The sequence below is a fragment of the Hyperolius riggenbachi genome, chromosome 5 (assembly GCF_040937935.1).
Source record: "Hyperolius riggenbachi isolate aHypRig1 chromosome 5, aHypRig1.pri, whole genome shotgun sequence".
Taxonomy (NCBI): domain Eukaryota; kingdom Metazoa; phylum Chordata; class Amphibia; order Anura; family Hyperoliidae; genus Hyperolius; species Hyperolius riggenbachi.
Genome location: NC_090650.1, coordinates 57,692,791 through 57,716,487, shown reverse-complemented (window position 1 = coordinate 57,716,487; position 23,697 = coordinate 57,692,791). Strand labels below are relative to the sequence as shown.

The 23,697-nt window shown below is 44.5% G+C and overlaps 1 protein-coding gene across 2 annotated transcripts in view; it reads right to left on the bottom strand.

Moving 5' to 3' along the window:
* The window catches only part of CUL2 (cullin 2), a 123,045-nt gene that overhangs the window by 61,654 nt on the left and 37,694 nt on the right, over positions 1-23,697 (bottom strand). For both annotated transcript variants that reach the window (XM_068238600.1, XM_068238599.1), the window contains exons 3-5: positions 19,207-19,347; positions 9,963-10,065; positions 3,543-3,637 (exon numbers count right to left, since the gene is read on the bottom strand). In XM_068238600.1, coding sequence (XP_068094701.1) covers positions 3,543-3,637; positions 9,963-10,065; positions 19,207-19,325 — 317 coding nt within the window. In that variant the 5' untranslated portion in view covers positions 19,326-19,347. The remainder of the gene's footprint in view (positions 1-3,542; positions 3,638-9,962; positions 10,066-19,206; positions 19,348-23,697) is intronic.

Here is a 23,697-nt window from a genome sequence, read left to right as displayed (position 1 = left end):
TGCTCAAAATCCACTAAGGCATTCATTCAGAGGAACAAGTACAACATTCAGGAAAGGCCATCTCAGTCCCCAGACCTGAGTATAATTGAAAATCTGTGGCGTGAGTTAAAGAGAGCTGTCCATGCTCGGAAGCCATCAAACCTGAATGAACTAGAGATGTTTTGTAAAGAGGAATGGTCCAAAATACCTTCAACCAGAATCCAGACTCTTATTGGAACCTACAGGAAGCGTTTAGAGGCTGTAATTTCTGCAAAAGGAGGATCTACTAATTATTGATTTCATTTCTTTTTTGTGGTGCCCAAATTTATGCGCCTGCCTAATTTTGTTTAAACAATTATTGCACTTTCTGTAAATCCAATAAACTTCATTTCACTTCTCAAATATCACTGTGTGTGTCTCCTATATGATATATTTAACTGACATTTTTTTTCATAACAACCAACGATCTATACAGGAAAATCATGAAGATTAACAATTGTACCTCCCTTGGGATCCAGATGTCGGTGGCCTGTCTCCTTCTTGTCCTCGGAGGCTCTAGATCCCTCTGTTGACATCGCCGTTTGTCATCATGACGACAGACAGTGATCTCACTACATGGTTACAGCGCCACCCGGAGGCTGGAGGGAGAAGTGCCAAACTGGATCCCAGGGAGGTGAGGTAGGTAATGCTGGGCTGCTGCAGATCTCTCAGGCAGCATGATTTTTTTCCTGGTTTTAGGGTCTAAAAGGGTGCAAAGTTGGGGCAATCTCCTGTTTTAACTATGGTCTTGGGTATAAAGGTTACGTGGGGATTATACTTAGGGATAATGGTTGGAACAGAGTCGCTTATCGTGATCTTGAGACTGTACTGCGTGTACTCCTATTTGTTATTGCCTGAGGAAGCAGGAATATACCTGTGAAACGCGTTGCACGGTTGTCTGGAGTATATAAACAGACCTGTTAAAAAGCTGACAGTATCTTGTCTACTTTAACCTATTTTGGTTCCTGGACATAGTTTCTACGTCCAGGAACCATGCGCGCTACCGCGCGTGCACGCGCACTCCCGGCCGCGGATTCGGTAGCCAGGGAATCAATGTATCGGGCTACGGTGCCCGATCATTGATTCCTCTCCCCCGCTGAAAAAGCGACAGCTTCTCTCAGAAGCTGCGCCTTTTCTGGCCGTTCCCTTCCCGATGCGTCACTGTAAGCATATGTTACGCTTAGAGTGACGTCATGTAAACATACTCAAAAAGTAATACTACACCTGTAAAAAAAAAAAAAATTTACACACATTTACATTATAAATCTATTGTTTACCTCCCACCCTCCCAAAACTACCCAAATAAAATGTTTACAATAAAAAAAAACCCATTACAATTAAAAAAAAACAAAAAACATGTAAATATTTACCTAAGGGTCTAAACTTTTTAAATGATGAAATATTTCTATATTTTTTTTATTTTAAACTTGTAAATAGTGATAGATGCAAAATGGAAAAAATGCACCTTTATTTCCAAATAAAATATTGTCGCCATACATTGTGATAGGGACATAATTTTAACAGTGTTATAACCGGGACATATGAGCAAATACAATACGTGAGTTTTAATTATGGAGGCATGTATTATTTTAAAACTATAATGGCTGAAAACTGAGAAAATGATTTTTTTCCGTTTTTTCTTATTCTTCCTGTTAAAATGCATTTACAGTAAAGTGGCTCTTAGCAAAATGTACCCCCTAAAGAAAGCCTAATTGGTGGCGGAAAAAACAATATATAGATCAGTGCATTGTGATAAGTAGTGATAAAGTTATAGGCTAATGAATGGGAGGTGAACATTTCTCACGTGAAAACGACGGAACCTGAATGGATTAAGGAGGTGAGTCCACCACCACCTCCTGAGGAATTTTACACTTTTTAGTACCTTTTATCCTGCTGGCGCCTCTGTTCACTCTTATATTACCCTCTTATATTACCAATGGTTGTACTTGTATGTATTGATGTGTAATTATGCAATTCATTAAGTTTTGATACAGCAACATTGATCTCTGAGTGATATATTTATTTGACCTTTAGACTAACTGCTCCTAAAACAGGCTTGTAAGACAAGAGTCAGGGTCACGTTGGAGAGGAGAGGTAATTTGTGCTACAATCAGTGCATCAAAAATTCAGAGTTTCATGAAGGAAGGAAGTGGAGCCTAGTATTCCAGACCCTCTTATAGAACATTGGAGAATGTGGCAGCCTGGGTCACACACACACTTATAGGAACTTAGTAACTGAAGGAAAGGCAAGTGGCAGTCTAGGCCACACCCCCACATAGAGATTTAGTAAATGGAGGAAAGGCAAGTGACAGTCTGGGCGACACTCTTCTAGGCCTAGCTGGAGGAAAATCAATTAACAATCTAGACCATGCCTCCCTCATACAAGACATTTAGGGCACTTTCACACTGGGGCAGTGCTACATTTTTAATGCACCCCACCACAGGACAATATTACTCTATTTCATACCAATGCGGCGCAACAAAAGTCACGCTTTCCCCGACGCAAAGGCAAACCTACGTTCCCGTGTGGCTCGGCGGTCATGTGCTGTGGACTGGAAGGCGTGTAAGTCTATGACGAGGCGTGTGTTAAAATGCAGCTACAAGTTTAACGAACTATGGTCCCTGCGTTCCACCACTGTCTACACGTTAAGTCTCTGGCCGATGGGTCGCAGACTGCTCTCTCTTCCGCTACGGGAGGCTTGAGAAGCCTGAGTGCTCCCGTGGACAGGCCGATCCATGCTGCGTAAGTTTAATAAGCGAGCTAGCGCATGTGCTCGGAATGAAGAGTCTTCTGGAGCACTTGGTCTTCCAAAGACTGCCGAAGCCTCCTACAGCAGGAGGAAAGCAGTCTCCGACCCATTGGCCGGAGACTACTAACAGGGGAGACAGTGTTGCAACCCGGGGACTGCAGGAGGACCCAGAGCCTTCCCTCTCCTTAGGTGAGTATCTGTTGCTTTTTTAGGCTTCAGACTCGTAGAGTGCCTATTTCTGCAACATTGAAATCCTAGCATATGATTTTACAGAGGAGTACAAGATTTTAGTATCAAGTCAGTGGAAGGCACAATCTCGTTATAGGAGCTGGAAATGTTAGTATCAGGAAGAGATAATGCACAATTTCCATTGATTCTGGCATTATTGTCGACGTTAAAAACAGACAATGGTTTTTTAACGCTAACATTTTGGGGCGGTGATTTTTTTTCACAATTTGCACCTATTTTTCATTGTACATTTTCGTGATATTTAAGCAATTGCGTTATTCATTTTTTTAACACTGAAATTGCTCCAAAAGCAAGAAAAAATTTGCTGCGAATCATCGGTGACTGCGGCAGTGAGATCACTGCCATATACTTTTAGTAACACTAGTGCTTTTTAAAAAGCGCTAGCGATCCCCGGCAATCCGCGGTGAACGCCTGCAAATCGCGCTAGTGTAAATGTGCCCTTTAGAGTGCACTACTCCAAAGATATCTCTCCTACCAAGGTTCAGAAAGATGCCAGTGGACCCCAGAGAGTGATGAAGCAGTTACCTGTACAAAGAGTCCATGTAGTCGGCTCCTCGGCTGTATTCTTCCCAGAAGGCGTGATATACAACCAGAACTTGCTCTGCAGAATCCAACACTTTCTATGAAACACAAGCCAAACAGCTGGTGAGGAAGAGCCAGTGAGAACGCTTGTTAAAGGAGAAGTATACTCCTAACAATGTATTATTCAGCACGTGGGTCCCCTACTTACAAACGGTTTCTGTTTCTGGAGATTGTTCATTGAATTTGTTTGTAAGTGGAGTCCTGTGTTAAAGTGGACCTGAACTCAGAGCTTCCTCTCTGCTCTAAAAGATAAGCAATGGGATAAATAACCTTTAAAGAAAAACATGTATTTGTTACAGCTGATAAAAACCCTACAATAAATCTGCAGTGTTTCTACTTCCCGCTTTCATGGAAGCAGACATGGGGTTAACAGCCTGTGTTTGCCAATTACCTCACTGCCGTAGCAGTCAGCTGACACAGCCAAGGGATCAAATTACAACTTGTGCTTAGTCATAGATAAGGGGGAATTAGGCTAAACTCTCTAAATACATACAGGGTGCATTTCTCTAGGTTTTCCTTCTGTCCCGTGCAAGAGTTCAGGTCCACATTAAATATGGTGAAACATGGAGAAATGATTTACCTTCAGACAACTATAGTATAAAGTATATGCGCTGTGATTGGCTGAACAGTGTGGGAATATCCCTATGAGGATAGACATCATTGTTTTCAGGCCGCACAAAATAATGTAAATGGTCATTATTAGAGACTACAGAACAAGTGTGAGGTCACTGTATTTTCAGGTAAAATGCAGCTCAGTTTTCTTTTAACTCAAGGTCACTGTAACTTTCTGGCCAATGTGGAGGTCATTACAATCATTACAACGTGAGGTAATGTGAGGTGGTTGGCATGTCTTCTCATATAGTATAGGGAGTGATTGCATGTTCCTGTAATGTCACTTAGGGCCCTTTTCCACCTGCAGTCGCTAGCGTTCACGCTGAACGCTAGCGATTGCTGAATCGCAAAACCGGTGATTCACCAACGTTTTGCGGCCGCGATTTTGCTATGCTATGCACTGCATAGCAAAATCGCGGCAAATATCGCTCCGCCGCGCGTTCGGGTAAAAAACGAATCGTGGTAGTGGAAATGACCTACCGCGATTCCTATGTTAAAAAGCAAACCGTAGCGATTGTAAAATCGCTAGCGGTTTGCGACTTTGCGATTCAGCCAGCGCAAACGCGCTGGTGGAAAAGGGCCCTAAGGGCTCTTTCACATGAACGGCTCATAGAGGTACACTGCTTGTCAGCCAATCTGACTTATGTGCAGAGCACTTGTAGCAATCTGCAAGCACACAGCAGTTGCAGCAATCTGCAAGCATCCAGCAGTTGCAGCAATCTCTTGCATGTGCATCTGCGTGGGTGGCAGCCACCCCTGAACACTACATGCAGGGCTGTGGAGTCGGAGCAATTCTGGGTACCTGGAGTCATAGTCAGTGGTTGAATAAGTCGTTGAATGTACCAACTCCACAGCCCTGGTAAGTATTAGACTAAGGAGTCGGAGCAATTTTTGGGTACCTGGAGTCGGTGACCACATCGTGGGCCATAAGCAATTATCTTTTTCTCTTGAGCTTTCTTCTAGGAGATCATGTTTCATCTTCCATTTAGAACAACTTTTCTGCACTTTGCAATGGAAAAAGTACCAAACAGTAGGTGGAAAAGTACTATCAATATTATTTTGAGTATTTTTTTTTTGCTTGATGGTGATATCAAAGGAATTTAATCGACAAGTCAGGAAATATCACTTAGGAGAAAACTCAGGTAAAAAAGTTGATTGCATATGAGCCAGTGTGTCAGCCGCTGCTATGCTCCCATTCAGTTGCATTATTTTGCAACCGGGAGGTGCTTAACCCCAACAATCGGGTGGCTAAATGGCCCATTTAACACGCCGTTTAACCATGTGTGTAAAAGAGCTCTTGGGCCTCTTGCACACTGCAAGCGATTCCGATTCAGATTCCGCTTTTTAATCGGTTTTTACATCCGATTCCGATTTGCAGTTTGCTCCCTGCACACTGCAAATCGGAATCTGAATCGGATGTAAAAACTGATTAAAAAGCGGAATCTGAATCGGAATCGATTGCAGTGTGCAAGAGGCCGAACAGGTTTTGCAGAGGTACGCAGCTGGAGGTGCTGAAGTCTCAACTGATAGCTGGGCAAAAGTAAGTACAGTAAATGTAACCTCTCAGTAGTAACAATGTGGCCCTCAACATTCTGTCAGGGGTCACAGGCAGTGCCCCAAATCATTATTGTGCAGCCCCCAAATCTCTTTTTACTGTCTCAGTGTAGCCCCCTTACCAATATGTCAGCAGTGCAGATGGTCAATGAGATGCTAAGAATTCCTGCTTGCATATTTATTAAAGTGGTCTGAAACTCTGACATAACATTTAATAAAAATGTGTTTTTCTACTTTTTATTACTCATACAGTTATCATGTTTGCTTTTGTGCACAAGTAACATGGTCTGTCTACAAATTACAAGTTTCCAAAGTGTAGTTTTTCTTGCCCTGAAAGCTTCCATTGCATTTTATTTTAACTGCTTTTTATTATATATTAACATCTTCTAACGAGCTATTCTGATCTGTGTGTGTGTCTAAAGCAGAGACAGCTTCTCAGAAAGTGATTTTTACTTGTTACAGACAAATGTATCAACACTGGAATGTAAACAAAGATACTGTTATCTCCAGTTTGGATGCGGATTAAAGCTGAAGAGCAGGACAAAGTGCTTTTGTTTAACCATTTCAGTGATGTTCTGCTAAAAAGAAACATTTCTGGGATAGTAGCGTTAAAGCTGTGAGGAATCTTTTAGAGCAAAAGTAGAATTGCTGACTTTCAGACCAGATCACCAACATCTTCTGCAGCGCTGTACAGAGTATATTGTCTTTTCCCTTAACTGTCCCTCAGAGGGGCTAACATTCTAATCCCTACCATAGTCATATGTTTATGTATGTATCGTGTAGAGTGTGTATCGTAGTCTAGGGCCAATTTAGGAGGAAGCCAATTAACTTATCTGTAGGTTTTTGGGATGTCGGAGGAAGCCGGAGTGCCCGGAGAAAACCCACACAGACACGGGGAGAACATACAAACTCCTTGTAGATAGTGCCCTGCTGCCCATATTTAAAGAAAACTGTATGCATCTTGGAATTGGGCCAAACAAAACTGTCAGGAAGTGAATCTGTTTAGTACAATCCCAAGCTGCATACAGTTTGCATTAAACTTGCATCTCACAGACCATCTGTAGTCAGTCATGTGTGGTCCTATTGTGTAGTTCAGGGTTTTCAAATCAGACATTAAATGCTTCCAGACCGTTGCAGTTAAAATCTACGTCCCGCATGTGGCTGCGTGGATCTAACAGGACGTAAATTTCAACAATGGTCGCTGTGCAGTCCTGTCACTTGCGATGCTCTGTCCCCGCTGCAACCCACTCTCCCTGCCTTCTACATGATGGCAGAGCCCTATGAGTCGGTCAGGAGCCAATTTTTTTGGCTTCTGACCCGGTCATCACTGTAAGCTAACCCCATTGGCTTACATTAATGGACAGCGTCAGAAGATGATGAAAGCGGCTCCTGACTGGCGCACAGAGCTCTGCCATCATAGAGAGACTGCAGAGAGCGGGACCTGCGGTGATCAGCAAAGCGGCGTTACCGTTGAGAGACGCTGGACTGCACGGAGATTCGTACTGGGGCCAGAGACTGCTGGTACGGAACCGGTTAAGTACCCCCCAACAGTGCATGTTTTGTGGATAATCCTCAGAGGGAGTTAATGAGCTCTGCTGAGACACTGATTACCGCACCTGTGAATGTTTGTGGCTTTCTGCAAAACATGTACTGTTGGTGGGCTTTGAGGACTGAGTTGAAAAAAGTTAATAAGCCATTCAACACTGGGGGACACACTACAGTGTGTGAGCCACACTATGGAGGGGAAGACTGGAAAGCCGAGAGCACACTAGACAAGGGTGTCCTCTCTCACCCTCAACTATTTGCAATCGCCATAGAGCCCCTGGCAGAATTCTCTGCAAGGCTGGTCTATTGGAGGAAAGAAAAAAAGATCTCACTTTACTTTGCTAATCTTGGGAGTACTAGAAAGCTGAGAATCCATCATTTCGGGGACAGTGAGATGTGGCCCAAAGGCCAGTAGAAAAAACTATAGGTAGCACTAGAAAGAAAGCAGTACCACAGCTCTGAGCACAATGGAGCTATACCAGGTGAACCTTACTGCATAGGACTTTACCCACTTTTTACTACATGGTGATTCCTTCATATCACAGCCAGGAAAGTTTTAGTTATAAAATAAAAGCACCAGTCTTTCTTTTTATCAACTCCTGTAGCAGTTTTTAATCCATGAATGACACTTCACAGTTCTGTTCCACCACATAGGGAATGACCCAAAAAGTTCAATTCGACTTTTTAAAAAATGCCATCACTAGTTCTGCCTCCATGCACCATCTGAGCTTTATGAAGAAGGGGGGGCCTGAAGAAGACTACCGAATGTGTGCAGAGATGTATGGGACATGTACATATTCCAGATTGCAAGGTTAACAGAGCATGCAGGACTTTGCCTGACACACAAGACATGACAAATAATATTTATATTGCCCTTTTCTCACGGTGGACTGAAAGCTGCCACTAGGGCGCGCTCTATAGACAGTAGCAGTGTTAGGGAGTCTTATTAACTGAACAGGAAGAGCAGATATTCAAACCCAGACCTCCTGTGTTAGAAGCAAATCCCTTAGGCCCCGTTCACATTACAAACGCGGATGGCCACGCATGCGAACGCACGCCATCCGCGTTTGTGTGCGTTGCGTGGCTGATCCCATCACTGAAAAGTGAATGGGACAGCCACGCGTTTTTACAAAAATGCGTGCAGCATGCGTTCCCGGACCGCACAGGTCCGGAACGCATGCAGTGTGAACATCAGACATTGCACTCTATGCAATGTCTGATGTCGTGCGTGTCGGCCACCTGCACGCGTTTCCAAAACGCGGCTGGAAACGCGTGCAGTGTGAACGGGGCCTTACCCATTACACTATCCAGCCACACCAGGCTAATTAGATGCCAGCTATTAAAAACAGAACTGGTTTCAGCTACGGGCAACTTAAAAAGTACAAAAATAAAAAGATACATAGATAATACTATATGGCAATATTAACAAGGATAGATGCTTAAATCTGGAGCTTTGTTACCACAAACTGGTCTGAGGACAGCTGGGATAAATTCAAGCACAGCAATTAGAATGTGATTTGCCCGCTATGAATGTGCTGACAACAGCTTGAGCTCTGTGGCCGATGCAGTAGTGAGGACAAATCGTGTTCTGCTGATGGCTATACGCAGCTCAGTTTCATAGTAATTACTGTACATCTGTGCTGTGGCCTCTACACAAACAACAAATGAAAGCCTTAGTTCAGCCTTCTGCAATACATATGGTGTGGAACAGATCACAACTAGTGATTCACAATTTTGGTTGTATTCAATTGGTCCACCTTCAAAACTACATGCAAATCTTCATAATTCAGCTCACTTATTTCCAGCTCAGTGATCATCTGTAGCTGCACAGCGGGGAGCAGAGGGAGGTGGTGAGTATGTTCAGGTGATGATGAAGAAAAACCAACTTCGCTTGCAGCGCTATATTTTGTGCACAGACTCCTGGGCCATGTGACTAACTTTTCCAAAAGGCAATTTCTCTAGAAGAAATGCATCAAATACAGGAATGGTGCAATGAATTCACCTCGAGGCTAGGTGCCCACTTAGCAGAAACAAAAGCGTTGCGGAAAAGGCTGTTTTTTTGTCGCTAATGGAAGTCTATGGTCCGGATGGAAAACCGCATATGCGTTTTATATGCGTGCGTTTTTAAAAACGCTGGTTTTGTGACATATTATTCAAAAACGCATCAAAAGCGCACATAATGAAAGTCAATGGGAATGCAATGTATTGCACTTTGTATGTGTTTTTACAAAAAAAAAAAAAAGTTGTTTTGTGATGTATTTACACTTCCTGTTGTCTTCCTAGTGACTTGCATAAATTGAAATCTAAAAATGCATTAAAAACGCATACGTTTTGTATATGCGAACAACAAACGCGTAAAAACGCATGCAAACCGCTAGAAAAACGCATTTGTGGGAAAAAACACAAACGCACTAAAAACGCACACAAAGAGAACCCGCACATGACTGAAAATATGCCCTTTCCCGCTCTGTTATGTGCGCACCCAGCCTTGTCAATGATGAAAATTCTGAAACCGTGAACTAGGGTGTTACCGTGTCTGCCAAAAGTGAACAGAATTCTCATACAAATATTCTTACGTAGCGTCCTCCCTGCTAGAGGGCAGAATATACACCTCCTGCATGAGAAGAAATAGCGTCAGAAGTATGGTCTTACCGCGTGCAGCTGAAGGACATGATTCTCCAGGAAGGTTTTTGTTTCTGAATACAGCCTCTCTCCAAGTGGCTCTGGATAGGCAACACATAGTGCATAAATGTCTCTACAGTCACGTGTTAAGGATGTAACGCAAAGATTATGCCAAAAAAAAAGGGGAAACAACTAAAACCTAAGGGCCTAATGCCCACTAATGCAGATTGGATGCAGAAAAACTGACTCCAATGAATGCCTATGGGAAAATCTGCATCAGAAAAATCGCGATTAGTGGAAACAGGCCCATAGGCATTCACTGGAGTCAGTTTTTCTGCATCCATTCTGCATTCAATCTGCGTGTAGTGGAAACGGGCCCTAAGGGCCTGAGCCCACTAACGCAGTTGTGTCTGCTTTTCATCATCTGTAACATTGATGTGTTGCTGAAAAGCGGACACAACTGCGTTAGTGGGCTCAGACCCTTATGCCTGATACACACGATGAGATTTTTTTTGGCTGATTTACTGTCAGATCGATTATTTCTAAAATGTCAAATATGATTTCTAGTGGATTTTCCGTAGAAGTGAATGGAGAATCGATCGGAAATCAGATTGGACATGTTGGAAATAATTGATATGGCTGTAAATCTGCCAGAAAATCTCATTGAGTGTACCAGGCATTTAACGTACACCATTCCAAAGTGTCCATATAGTAAATATTCCAAAATGGTTCTCATGCCTTCGTTACTTACCTAATTACCTCCTGCTGAAATGTATCCAGCCAAAAGCCAACTGTTAATTATAACAGTTATATATAGGGAATAAGATCAATAATAAAAATTGCTAAATAAAGATGTAATAAAGATAAAACATCAACCATATACTACTCAATAAAAATAGCAATATACTCTACAATAGGTACTTATGTATTATGCTGTCAACGCAATTACACACTCAGGAAAAGTGTATACAATGTTTCAATCCCGGGTCTGAGCCCACTAACGCAGTTGTGTGCAGTTGAGTCCACTTGTCAGCATCGGTAACATTGATGTGTTGCTGAAAAGCGGACATAACTGCGCACAACTGTGTTAGTGGGCTCAGGCCCTTTAGTGTCTCAGATTACAGCCTGAAATCTCTTTTAATGGAGGTGCTGTGGCTGTGCAGAATGAACACATTCACTTACATAATAAATTATAGTACATAACTAAACAGGAAAAAAAAATTGTAAAATTAATAACCATTAACCTCCTCCCCCAAACCTTAACAATTCACCTTCCCCCTCCGTAACTCCTAACCTTGACCCTAACCCTTAACTCCCCCCCCCCCCCCCCGTCCCCTCCTTAACCTCACTCCTCAAACTAACCTTTAACCTCCCCCCTTAACCTCCCCTCCTTAACCCTAACTCTTCACCTCCTCCCTCAACTCCTAACCTTAACCTCCCACCTCCTTAACTCCTAACCTTACCCCTAACCCTTCCTCTTCTTAACCCTAACCCTTAACCTCCTTGCCCCCCTCGTTAACGCCTAACCTTAACCCTAACTCTTAACCCAACCGTTGTAACTTCTAACCGTAACCCTAACCCCCCCCCCCCCCCCTACGGTTAGGAGTTATGGAGGGGGGTGGGTTAAAGTTAGGAGGGGGAGATTAGGGGTTAAGGAGGGGGAGGGTTAGGAGTTAAGGAGGGGGGAGAGGTTAAGGTTAGGGGTTGGGGGTATGGTTAAGGGTTATGGCTAAGGTTAGGAGTTAAGGAGGGGGTTGAGGTTAAGGGGGCAGGATGAGGGTTAGGTCAAGGTGGAGGGAGGTTAAGTTTAGGGGTTACTAATTTTACTAAACAATTTTTTTCCTGTGTTTTTTAGTTATGTACTGTAATTTGTTATGTAAAGCTGGCCACTAACGGTCCAATTTCTAGCGAAAAATCGTTCGAGCGATCAGAAATTCTGATCGGATTGGTTGTAAATAATCTCCATTGGTGGACACAATCGATTATGAACGAGTGAAAAAAATGTGAAAAAAATGTCACCCGAATGAATTTTCGTCAAACGAAAATTTGGATTTTCCTGGTGGCCGTGATAGAGAGGAAGAAATGATTGGTTAGTTGATGGTGTAGTTGATGGCGCGGGGAACCGAAGTCTCTCCGAGTCTGCGCGGGGAACCGAAGTCTCTCCGAGTCTGCGCGGGGAACCGAAGTCTCTCCGAGTCTGCGCGGGGAACCGAAGTCTCTCCGAGTCTGCGCGGGGAACCGAAGTCTCTCCGAGTCTGCGCGGGGAACCGAAGTCTCTCCGAGTCTGCGCGGGGAACCGAAGTCTCTCCGAGTCTGCGCGGGGAACCGAAGTCTCTCCGAGTCTGCGCGGGGAACCGAAGTCTCTAAGTCTGTGCAGGGAACCGAAGTCTCTCGGAGTCTGTGAAGGGAACCGAAGTATCTCTGAGTCTGTGCAGGGAACCGAAGTCTCTCTGAGTCTGTGCAGGGAACCGAAGTCTCTCTGAGTCTGTGCAGGGAACCGAAGTCTCTCTGAGTCTGTGCAGGGAACCGAAGTCTCTCTGAGTCTGTGCCGGGAACCGAAGTCTCTAAGTCTGTGCAGGGAACTGTAATTACAGCTTGTAACAAAAGAGAGAGAACGCCACACTTCTGCCGTACCGCTCAATGGGCTGCAGTAATTTACCAAACTTCAAAGGTAGCTGTGAAAATCTTTATGAATTAGCACACAAAGGTCTAAAATACCGAATGCGGTATATTCCCTCCCAGATTTTTTTGTTACCGCAAAGCCTTTTATGAATTGATGCCATATGTCTCTTTTACAAGTGCTGTATACAGTACATGTTTTACACACAGAGCTACTGTACTACTGTATATTAAAATAAAATACATCTTCTCTATGATTCAGCAAATAAATAAAGTGTTGTGGTAACAGGTGCTGCTGACAGACTGACAATAGCCAGCGGAGCGGGTGTACAATGGTAACATTTGTGAACGCTCCTAGGAGGGAGATCATTCAGCGTGAGGCCATCAGAGAAACACAGACTAATGTTCCATTGAGGAGCTGTGACTGGACCTCGGCCAGGGACGTTACTGGCATGTCTATCCGCTCACGTACTCAGTTAAATGCACACATATGTGCTTGATTGTCCAGCATCAATAAAATCTGGCATGACTGCAGGGGAACAGGAACACAAGAACAGCAGGTAATAAGCTGCATAACCTTTTACCAGTCACACTTCACACAACTAAACCTGACAAGAAAAAAGTCACTTCCTGCAAATAGATAGCAGAGAATTTGGCTGATGGTGGCGGCATAAACATGCTAAAACAACAAAATAATACAACAGTAGATGGTGCTTCAGATATAATACAGGATACCAGCTGCACAGAAAGAATAGAGAGTTCCTTATCAACCACTGTCATGAATAGTGATGATCGTTATCTGCTAGTTAATGAGAACATGAAATTTTACTTAATTTTTCCACAATTTCGGCCATACATAATTATGGTTTGGACAGGCAATTCATTCTGCGCAATCCATCCGTAATTTTGTATAAATATGTGAAATTTCATGTAATTTGGTGCCAACTTTAGCGGTTAATAGCAAAGCTCCCCACACACTATCCTCACCAAAATTGCTACATGTGTTATGGGGAATACTGTGAAGTCAAATTGTTTTTTTGAAAATTCAAAGAAAAATGGTTATAAAAAACATTTTTCCAGGTTGAAGGAGGAAGTGTATAATCACGTGACGCCGGATTGGAACGCAGCATGGGAGGCACCAAGGGACGGAGCAAGAAGATGCCTGACGGGTAAGATTAACCCCCCCCCCCCCCCTCGGCCACCCGCACAGCTGCTGTAATTAGTAGGATGAAATTCGAATAACCCTATCCGAATGTCATCCATATTCAAAGTTCAGAGCATCCCTGGTCACGATTATCTCATGTGCATGCGCAGAGCGCTTCTGTCCGCGGTCGCGCGCTGCACGCAAGCCAGACTAGCACCTGCGCAGCGGAGCAGAATCCGGCGACCCGGAAGAGGCTGCCGGGAGGGCTTTACATGAGAAAGGAGGGGGACACAGGAGAACGGCGGAGCGGTGGCAATCAGGACAGCTGAAAATACATGCCGGCTCCCCCCATTTCTCTGAAGATTTTTGGCTCTGGTATCCTTTAACCACCCTGGCGTTCTATTTAAATTGCCAGGGTGGCGGCGGCAGGGTTTTTTTCATGTTATTTTTTTTTTCTTTTCATGCTGCCAACTGAAAGGTGCGCCCTTCTGATCGCTGTCGGCGATCACAAGTAACAAGAAATCCCGCGGAGAGCGGGATTTCTTGTTAGGTTTACCCCGTCGCCATGGCGACGATCGGGCTGACGTCATGGACGTCAGCCGACATCCTGACGTCAGACGCCTCAGATCCAGCCCTTTGCGCTGTCCGAAAGTGTTTGGTCCAAGCAGCGCAGGGCTCTGGCGGGGGGGGGGGGGGGCTCGCTGAGAAGGGCGATCGAAGGCCACACGCAGCTGGCAAAGTGCTAGTTGCGTGTGGCGCAGTTTATTTGAAGTAAATCGGCCCAGCAGGGGCAGAGATATCAGACTCGCCGGTTATGGACGAGCTGAGCTCGTCCATACCGCCAGGAAGGTTAGAAGAAAAAGTGAGAGTCCGTTTGAGATAAGTGCTTTAGAAAATAGCATTGCTCTCTGACTAAATTAGTCAGAGGGCTAAGCAAAGCTCTTTCGCATAGATAACAAGTGAAGTTTCTTAACGCTTTCTGTACTGGAAACAATATAAGATTTTTTTTTTCACTATTAATGTTCTATTTCTTAGCTGTACTAAACATACAATTAATTATCTCATAAGTTTACTTTCACTTTAGATTCCCTTTAAACCGGAGTCCGACCGCACACAGCACAGGAAACAGCTCTGTCAGCCAGGCTCTCCCTGCTTCACAGCTGTAACTGGAGTATGACTGTGACTGAGTCTGACACAATGGTAACATGATGTGATCCCAGAGAACATCCCTCATCTCGTGTATGCGATGACACAGTGTGAGGGACAGAGAGCATTTACAGTTTTTCTTTACTGAAATACTTAAAAGAGGTACTTTAACAAAGGATTTAACTTCATCCCTATCAGTAGTAGATAGCCCTCTTCCCACAAGAAATCTTTACCTTTTCTCAAACAGATCATCAGGAGGGGGGGGTGTCTGTGTGGCTGATATTGTGGTGAAACTCCTCCCACAGTGTGATGTCATGCCCATGGTCCTGACAGTTTGCTGTCTGTGAACCTAGTTGCTCTGTGGGAAATAGCAGCTTTTTCCAATTGCCAAGCAAGCAGCATCTCCCTCTGAGCATAGAACTCTCAGGCAGGGGTCACGTTTGTCTTTTAGTTTTCTACACTTTTCAGAAAATTAAAGTTTGTTTTCTTAAGACAGAAAGTATTTGCAATAATTCAGGTTGGAGTGAGCATATGATGTCTCCCATAATGCATCACTGCTGAATATATGCAAATTAACCATTGTTGCCCTTAGAAGCTAAACACACCTCCAGAACCGCTGGAATGCAATGATGTGGGCAGCACGGTGGCGTAGTGGTTAGCTCTCTTGCCTTGCAGCGCTGGGTCCCTGTTTCGAATCCCAGCCAGGGCACTATTTGCAAAGAGTTTGTATGTTCTCTCCGTGTCTGCGTGGGTTTCCACCGGGCACTCCAGTTTCCTCCCACATTCCAAAAACATACAGATAAGTTAATTGGCTCCCTTCTAAAATTGGCCCTAGACTACAGTACTTACACTTCATAATATAGACATATGGCAATGGTAGGGATTAGATTGTGAGCTCCTTTGAGGGACAGTTAGTGACAAGATATATATATATATATATATATATATATATATATATATACACTGTACAGCGCTGCGTAATATGTCGGCGCTAATATAAATACTAAATAATAATAATAATAATGTGTCAGCTTGTTAATTTGTACAGAGCCATAATAATCCAACATGCATACAGACTGTTTCATCCTCATCAGTGCATGGCATGGATTAACGTGGCTCTATGGAGTAGGGCTTGTAACACCCAGAGGTACAGACTAACCAGCAAGCTCATGGTGACCCAGAACTGAATGGCGTGTGTAAGGGACCACAATGGTCCAAAAAGCCCCCAGCAATGAGCTTGCTGGTTAGTCTACACTTTTCAGAAAACAGAAAGATAAGTGTCACCCCTGCGCCTTACAGCAGCTAATGTAATTTATAAATTTATAGAGAAAACTGACAAATTGTGCAAGATGTCAGGTTTTTTTTTTCCTGCGCGCAAAATCTGCAATCAAGTGTGACCTAGTCCATTGATTAACATGAGTCCTCAGTTGAAATCAGTTTCTCTGTGAAGAAAACACGCACGAAATCCAAGAAGTGTGACCCCTGCCTCAGTAACAAACATTCCGCACAGGTCTGCTAGCAGAACTAAAGATGTCGCCCCCAGCAATACATTTCAGAATGTAAATCAGGGAGAGGAAACATTTTACAATGGGCAAACACTGACTATGTAATCTATACATTAATTTTGTAAAAAAAAAAATAAAAAAAATAAGCAATTTTATTCATTAGGTCGTTTTCACTACTGTTCCTCTAAGTGTTTTATAAAATTGCATCAGAATTAAAGTCATTAAGATTACATGAGCATATGTTAGAATACAAATAGAACATCTTCTAGAATATTCTCCTGATTTACTGAGAGGTCAGAAGACTGGCTTGGTTACCTAGGGACATACCATTGTTCCTGAATGAAACCCGAGGTGAGAGCCATATGGAGGCTGCCATATTTATTTACTTTTTTATTATTATTATTTATATAGCGCCAACATCTTCCGCAGTGCTGTACAGAGTATATATAGTCTTGTCACTAACTGTCCCTCGGAGGCGCTCACAATCTAGTCCCTACCATAGTCATATGTTTATACTGTATATGTATTGTGTATGTATTGTAGTCTAGGGCCAATTTTAGGGGGAAGGCAATTAACTTATCTGTAAGTTTTTGGGAAGTGGGGGGGAAACCGGAGTGGCCGGAGGAAGTCCATACAGGGAGAGAACATACAAACTCCTTGCAGATGTTGACCTGGCTGGGATTCAAACCGGAGATGCAAGGCAAGAGTGCTAACCACTGCGTCACCGTGCTACTTTAAAAACAATACCAGTTGCCTGGCTGTCCTGCTGATCTTTCTGGTCAGTAGCATCTGAATCACACACCTGAAACAAGCATGTAGCTAATTTTGTCAGACTTAAGTATTAGAGGCAGCGGATCAGCAGAAACCAATATGTAAACCATTTTAACATGGGTTTCCTTTAAGAAAAATTATACAAATGCAGCCATGACAGTCGTCCCCCCCCCCCCCCCCCCCCCCCCCAAAAAAAAGAAAGATCTGGAAGAGTAACAAAATGCAAGAAGGGCCATTTCCAACCTCATGATCTCCTCATTCATCCTCTAACAGTGACAGCTAAGATGACATCACAGCCTGACAATAACACCAGCCTGTGAAACAAAACATGCTGGTCACACAGAAATACCAGACCCATATGACTAGGATAGCACAGCTTAACAAATTCACAGCCTGCACACATTTCAGGATTAACTCCAGGCAAATGTAAAAAGGCACAATTGCAACAAAATATTAAAGGGAACATGAGGTGAGACAATATCAGTTGCCTGGCTTTCCTGCTTTGGCTGCAGTAGTGTCTGAATCCCACACCTGAAACAAACATGAGGCCAATCTAGTCAGACTCCAGTCAGAGCACTTAATCTGCATGCTTGTTCAGGGGCGATAAAAGTACTGTATTAGAGGCAGAGGAACAGCAGGATAGCCAAGCACTTGGTATTATTTAAAAGGAAATAAATATGGCAGCCTCGATATCTCTCTTACTTCAGGTGTCCTGTAAGGGACCTGAACTAAAAGAGGTGGCCACACAAAACTTCGATTTGAGAATTTTGATTGACTTTTCTGATTGGTTGTAAGATATAAAACATTCGATTTTTCCTCAGCCACTGGTATGCTAAAGAAAAACCAAAAACTCCAGAAAATATTGGTAGGGCTATAAAATTACAATCTATCCTACATCTAATTTTCTGAAGAACTGGTGAGAAACACAATGTCAATAAAACTAGAACATAAACACTTTTCACACCAAATTAAAGGCGGCATGAGATATGAGATAAATGTGTATGTAATGTGCAAAACATTAATAACCAGGTTGTTTATCTAGGTTTATTTTTCCACCTGAAAGCATTAATTTCCAAGCAGGCAAGTGACAGTACCTTGTAGAAAATATAGTAAGCTTCACTGTTTGCAAATTATAACCATAAGGGCCCGTTTCCACTAGAGCGAATCCGCATGCAATGTCTGCATGCGGATTCGCATAACTAATACAAGTGGATGAGACTGTTTCCACTTGTCAGTTTTTTGGTGCGTTTTTCTGTGCAGGATTTTTCTGCACGGTAGGGCCTGCAGAATTCGCCTGCGTGTGGAATGCAGGCGATTCGCAGGCAATGTATTTAATAGGGGAAACCGCACATGCGTTTTTTGCTTAATGTACATTGAGCCAGGCAGTGACATGGTTAAAATCGCTGATAGCCTGCCTATGCGAAATCGCATGCGAAATCGCGGCAAAAATCGCATGCGGAATCGCATCCGCATGCGATTTTGTCAGCGGTGGAATCCCAGCGATTCGCACCGCACTAGTGGAAACGGGCCCTAAAAGTTTTCCTGGCAGAATACAACTTCTGAGGGTAGGGGAGCGATAGAAAAAGGTCAGTAGTTCATGCATTTTAACTCTGGAACTCTTGAGACACTGTTGTTGATCAGAGACATTAAAATATTCAATCAACTTTGTAAATGTTTAAATATAAAATAAAATCCTGGGTATCTAAGGAGTAGGAGGATAAATACAATTGTTTATCTCACCAGTTTATTTTCACCATGGGTACACTTTAAGTTAACACTCATGTAAACCTGTGGAACACAAGCTGAGTATGTGGCAATATTGCATGACAATTTTTTTTTTACAGAGCTAATGCTAGAAGAAATGCTAATAATCCTAGGAATGTCAGCAGAAAGTTCCGCCCCTTTGACCTTTAACACCTGTTTTTAGGTCTGAGTACTGACCAAAGTCTTCCACTTATTAGAACATCTATCTCAGTCTCTGGCACTACCTAATATTTATAACTGCAGAATTCACTGTAGATCATCACATCATCTGCCTTTATCACCTGGATCTACTTCAGGTTTGTGTTAAATATCTTGAAAAGGATACGAGAATCGATCGTTCCAAGTTGCTCTCTCGACGTAGTCTAGCTTGACGACGGCGTTGATTGTCGTTAAAAGCTTTGTCCACGTTTCATCAAAATCCACAACTCGTGGCTTCAATGACATGGTGGGGTTTCAATGTTAAAACCTGCAATGAGGACAAACAATCAAGCAAAGCGGCAGTTATAAAAGTCACAGTTTAGAAGGACCTACTACCAAAATTGACACGTAAACCAACAGACAAGGCACGTGACTACATCCCAATAAGATTATTGTTTTTGCATTAGAGTGTTCCCCTTTCTTGCAATAAATAAAAACTTAATTTGGCTTCCTGTGATTTTACAATCACAGAGGAAAAGAAAAAACATAGCATGGGAATAAGAACTTTAAAGAACAACTGTTAGCCATACAATGCATTAATAAAAAAACACAAAAGCAAGTAGATAATTACTTGCTCTACTTACTTAACAGATGTATTGCGCTGTCCACGGTTTAATTCAAATTTTACAACGTTTGTAAAATCCAGTGACTTCTGGTTCTGATGGTGGCCATCTTGGATCCCATAGGCTTAAGTATTCCCCCTGGCATCCCCTCTCCTCCCCGCACTATTACAGAGCAGAGCAGGGAGGGATAAAGGCAGCGCAGACAGACTCACCTGCTAATGGTTCCAAGCGCTGAAGTTCCCGTGCATAATCTCTGCATTACCACCAGAGGCAGTGCAGAGTAAAGACGGGAACTTCAGTGCATAGAACCGTAAAGGGATACTGTAGGGGGGTCAGGGGAAAATGGGTTGAACTTACCAGGGGCTTCTAACGGTCCCCCGCAGACATCCTGTGCTGGCGCAGCCACTCACCGATGCTCCGGCCCAGCCTCCAGTTCACTTCTGGTATTTCAGACTTTAAAGTCTGAAAACCACTGCGCCTGCATTGCCGTGTCCTCGATCCCGCTGATGTCATCAAGAGCGCACAGCGCAGGCCCAGTATGGTCTGTGTCTGCGCAGTACACTCCTGGTGACATCAGCGGGAGCGAGGACACGGGCCTGCAGGCGCAGTGGTTTTCTGACTTTAAAGTCAGAAATTCCAGAAGTGAACTGGAGGCGGGGCCGGAGCATCGGTGAGTGGCTGCGCCAACACAGGATGTCTGCCAGGGACCATTAGAAGCCCCGGGTAAGTTCAGCTCATTTTCCCCCGACCCACCTACAGTATCCCTATAAGGAGGTGAGTCTGTGCGCTGCCTTTATCCCTCCCTGCTCTGTAAAAGTGCGTGGAGGGGATACACCAAGGGGGCATGCGGGGGAGGGGGGAGAAAGATGCGGCAGGACATGGCACACTGCAGGAGAGGGCCCAAGGACAGTGTCAGGGGACAGCTTCGGGCCCCCCTTTCTGCGCCCTAGCAGCTGGAAGTTATGAGAGTGACAGACTTCAGCCAATCAAGGCTGAATTTGCATGTAACGTCACTTCTCTTTTGCGGCTGCTACTCTGCATACCACATTAGAGCCAGGGGGCATGAGGAATAAATACCAATTCGCAAAAAGGTGAGATTGATTTCAGACTTTTATATTGCCTGTTTAGCATCCATTTTGCTTGTAGAACAGCTACTTATAGAGAATCGATTTTAGATTTTACAGTTACTCTTTAAAGTGCTAGTTCATATACCTGTTTCTTCTTTAACCACTTAAGGACCAGGCACATTTCTAATGATCGGTGCTGCGTGGGCTCTACAGCCCGCAGCACTGATCAGGATTACATCAGGGCGATCAGCCTTCCCCCCTTTTTTCCCCACTAGGGGGATGTCCTGCTGGGGGGGTCTGATCGCCGCCGGCCTTTGGTGAGTAGCGGGGGGGGGGCTCCTCAAAGCCCCCCTCCGCAGTGTTTTCCGCCCTCTCCCGGCTTACCTCCCTCCCCTCCTTTCCTTAGGCTGCGCAGGACGGATATCCGTCCTGCGCATTGTGGGATAGGCTTCAGCCTATCATATGCCGGCGATCCCCGGCCAATCAGAGGCCGGGCATCGCCGATCTGACTTACGGCGCTGCTGCGCAGCAGCGCCGTATGATGTAAACAGCGGGGATTTCTTCCCCGCGTGTTTACATTACGGCGGCTCGCACACTGTTCACGGAGACACCCTCCGTGAACTGGCATGGAATCTTTAACCACTTACCGACCGCCCACAGCCGATGGGCGGCGGCAAAGTGGACGCCGAAAGGACCGCAATACGCCCATGGGCGTTGCGTCCTTTCGGCATGCCGGGGGAGCGATTGCGTCACTGGTGACGCACGCTTCCCCCGGCAACTGGCTCCGCCCACCCGTGACGACAACCCGCCGGCCGTTCGGAAGCGCCGTCGAGTTGTTAACCCCACGATCGCCGCTACAAAGTGTATAATACACTTTGTAATGTATACAAAGTGTATTATACAGGCTGCCTCCTGCCCTGGTGGTCCCAGTGTCCGAGGGATCACCAGGGCAGGCTGCAGCCCACCTAGTCTGCACCCAAACACACTGATCTGCCCCCCCCTGCCCCCTGAACGCCCACAGCACCCCTCAGACCCCCCCTGCCCACCCCCCAGACCACTGTTTGCACCCAATCACCCCCCTAATCACCCATCACTCACTCCCTGTCACTATCTGTCAACGCTATTTTTTTTTTATTCCCTAAACTGCCCCCTGGGGACTCCTGATCATCCCCCCACCCCTCAGATTCTCCCCAGACCCCCCCTCCTTTATGTACTGTATGCATCTATCCCCCCTGATCACCTGTCAATCACCCATCAATCACCCCCTGTCACTGCCACCCATCAATCAGCCCCTAACCTGCCCCTTGCGGGCAATCTGATCACCCACCCACACCATCAGATCGCCTGCAGACCCGCCGTCAGATCACCTCCCAAGTGCATTGTTTACATCTGTTCTCTCCTCTAAACACCCACTAATTACCCATCAATCACCCCCTGTCACTGCTACCCATCAGATTAGACCCCCTATCTGCTCCTAGGGCACCCAATCACCCGCCCACACGCTCAGAACGCCCTCAGACCCCAGCCCTGATCACCTCGCCAGTGCATTGCTTGCATCTATTCCCCCCACTAATCACACCTTGAGACACCCATCAATCACCTCCTGTCACCCCCTAGCACACCTACCCATCAGATCAGGCCCTAATTTGCCCCGTGTGGGCTCCTGATCATTTGGGCCAAACCCTCAGATCCCCTTCCGATCACCTCCCCAGTGCATTGATTGCATCTATTTTCCCCTCTAACCACCCCCGAGACACCCATCAATCACCTCCTGTCACCCCCCCTAGCACTCCTATCCAGCAGATCAGGCCCAATACAACCTGTCATCTAAAAGGCCACCCTGCTTATGACCGGTTCCACAAAATTCGCTTCCTCATAGACCACCTGTCATCAAATTTTGCCGATGCTTATACCCCTCAACAGTCATTTTGAGACATTTGGTTTCCAGACTACTCACGGTTTAGGGCCCGTAAAATGCCAGGGCAGTATAGGAACCCCACAAGTGACCCCTTTTTAGAAAAAAAGACACCCCAAGGTATTCTGTTAGGTGTATGATGAGTTCATAGAAGATTTTATTTTTTGTCAAAAGTTAGCGGAAATTGATTTTTATTGTTTTTTCACAAAGTGTCATTTTTCACTAACTTGTGACAAAAAATAAAATCTTCTATGAACTCACCATACACCTAATGGAATACCTTGGGTTGTCTTCTATCTAAAATGGGGTCACTTGTGGGGTTCCTATAATGCCCTGGCATATTAGGGGCCCTAAACCGTGAGTAGTCTAGAAAACAAATGCCTCAAAATGACCTGTGAATAGGACGTTGGGCCCCTTAGCGCACCTAGGCTGCAAAAAAGTGTCATACATGTGGTATCGCCGTACTCAGAAGAAGTAGTATAATGTGTTTTGGGGTGTATTTTTACACATACCCATGCTGGGTATGAGAAAGATCTCTGTAAATGAACAATTGTGTGTAAAAAAAAAATCAAAAAATTGTCATTTACAGAGATATTTCTCCCACCCAGCATGGGTATGTGTAAAAATACACCCCAAAACACATTACACTACTTCTCCTGAGTACGGCAATACCACGTGTGGCACTTTTGCAGCCTAGGTGCGCTAAGGGGCCCAAAGTCCAATGAGCACCTTTAGGCTTTACAGGGGTGCTTACAAAATGCCAGGACAGTAAACACACCCCACAAATGACCCAATTTTGGAAAGTAGACACTTCACGGTATTCAGAGAGGAGCATAGTGAGTCCGTGGCAGATTTCCTTTTTTTTGTCACAAGTTAGAAGAAATTGAACCTTTTTTTTTTTTGTCACAAAGTGTCATTTTCCGCTAACTTGTGACAAAAAATAAAATCTTCTATGAACTCACCATACCTCTCTCAGTGAATACTTTGGGGTGTCTTCTTTCCAAAATGGGGTCATTTGGGGGGTATTTATACTATCCTGGAATTTTAGCACCTCATGAAACATGACAGGTGGT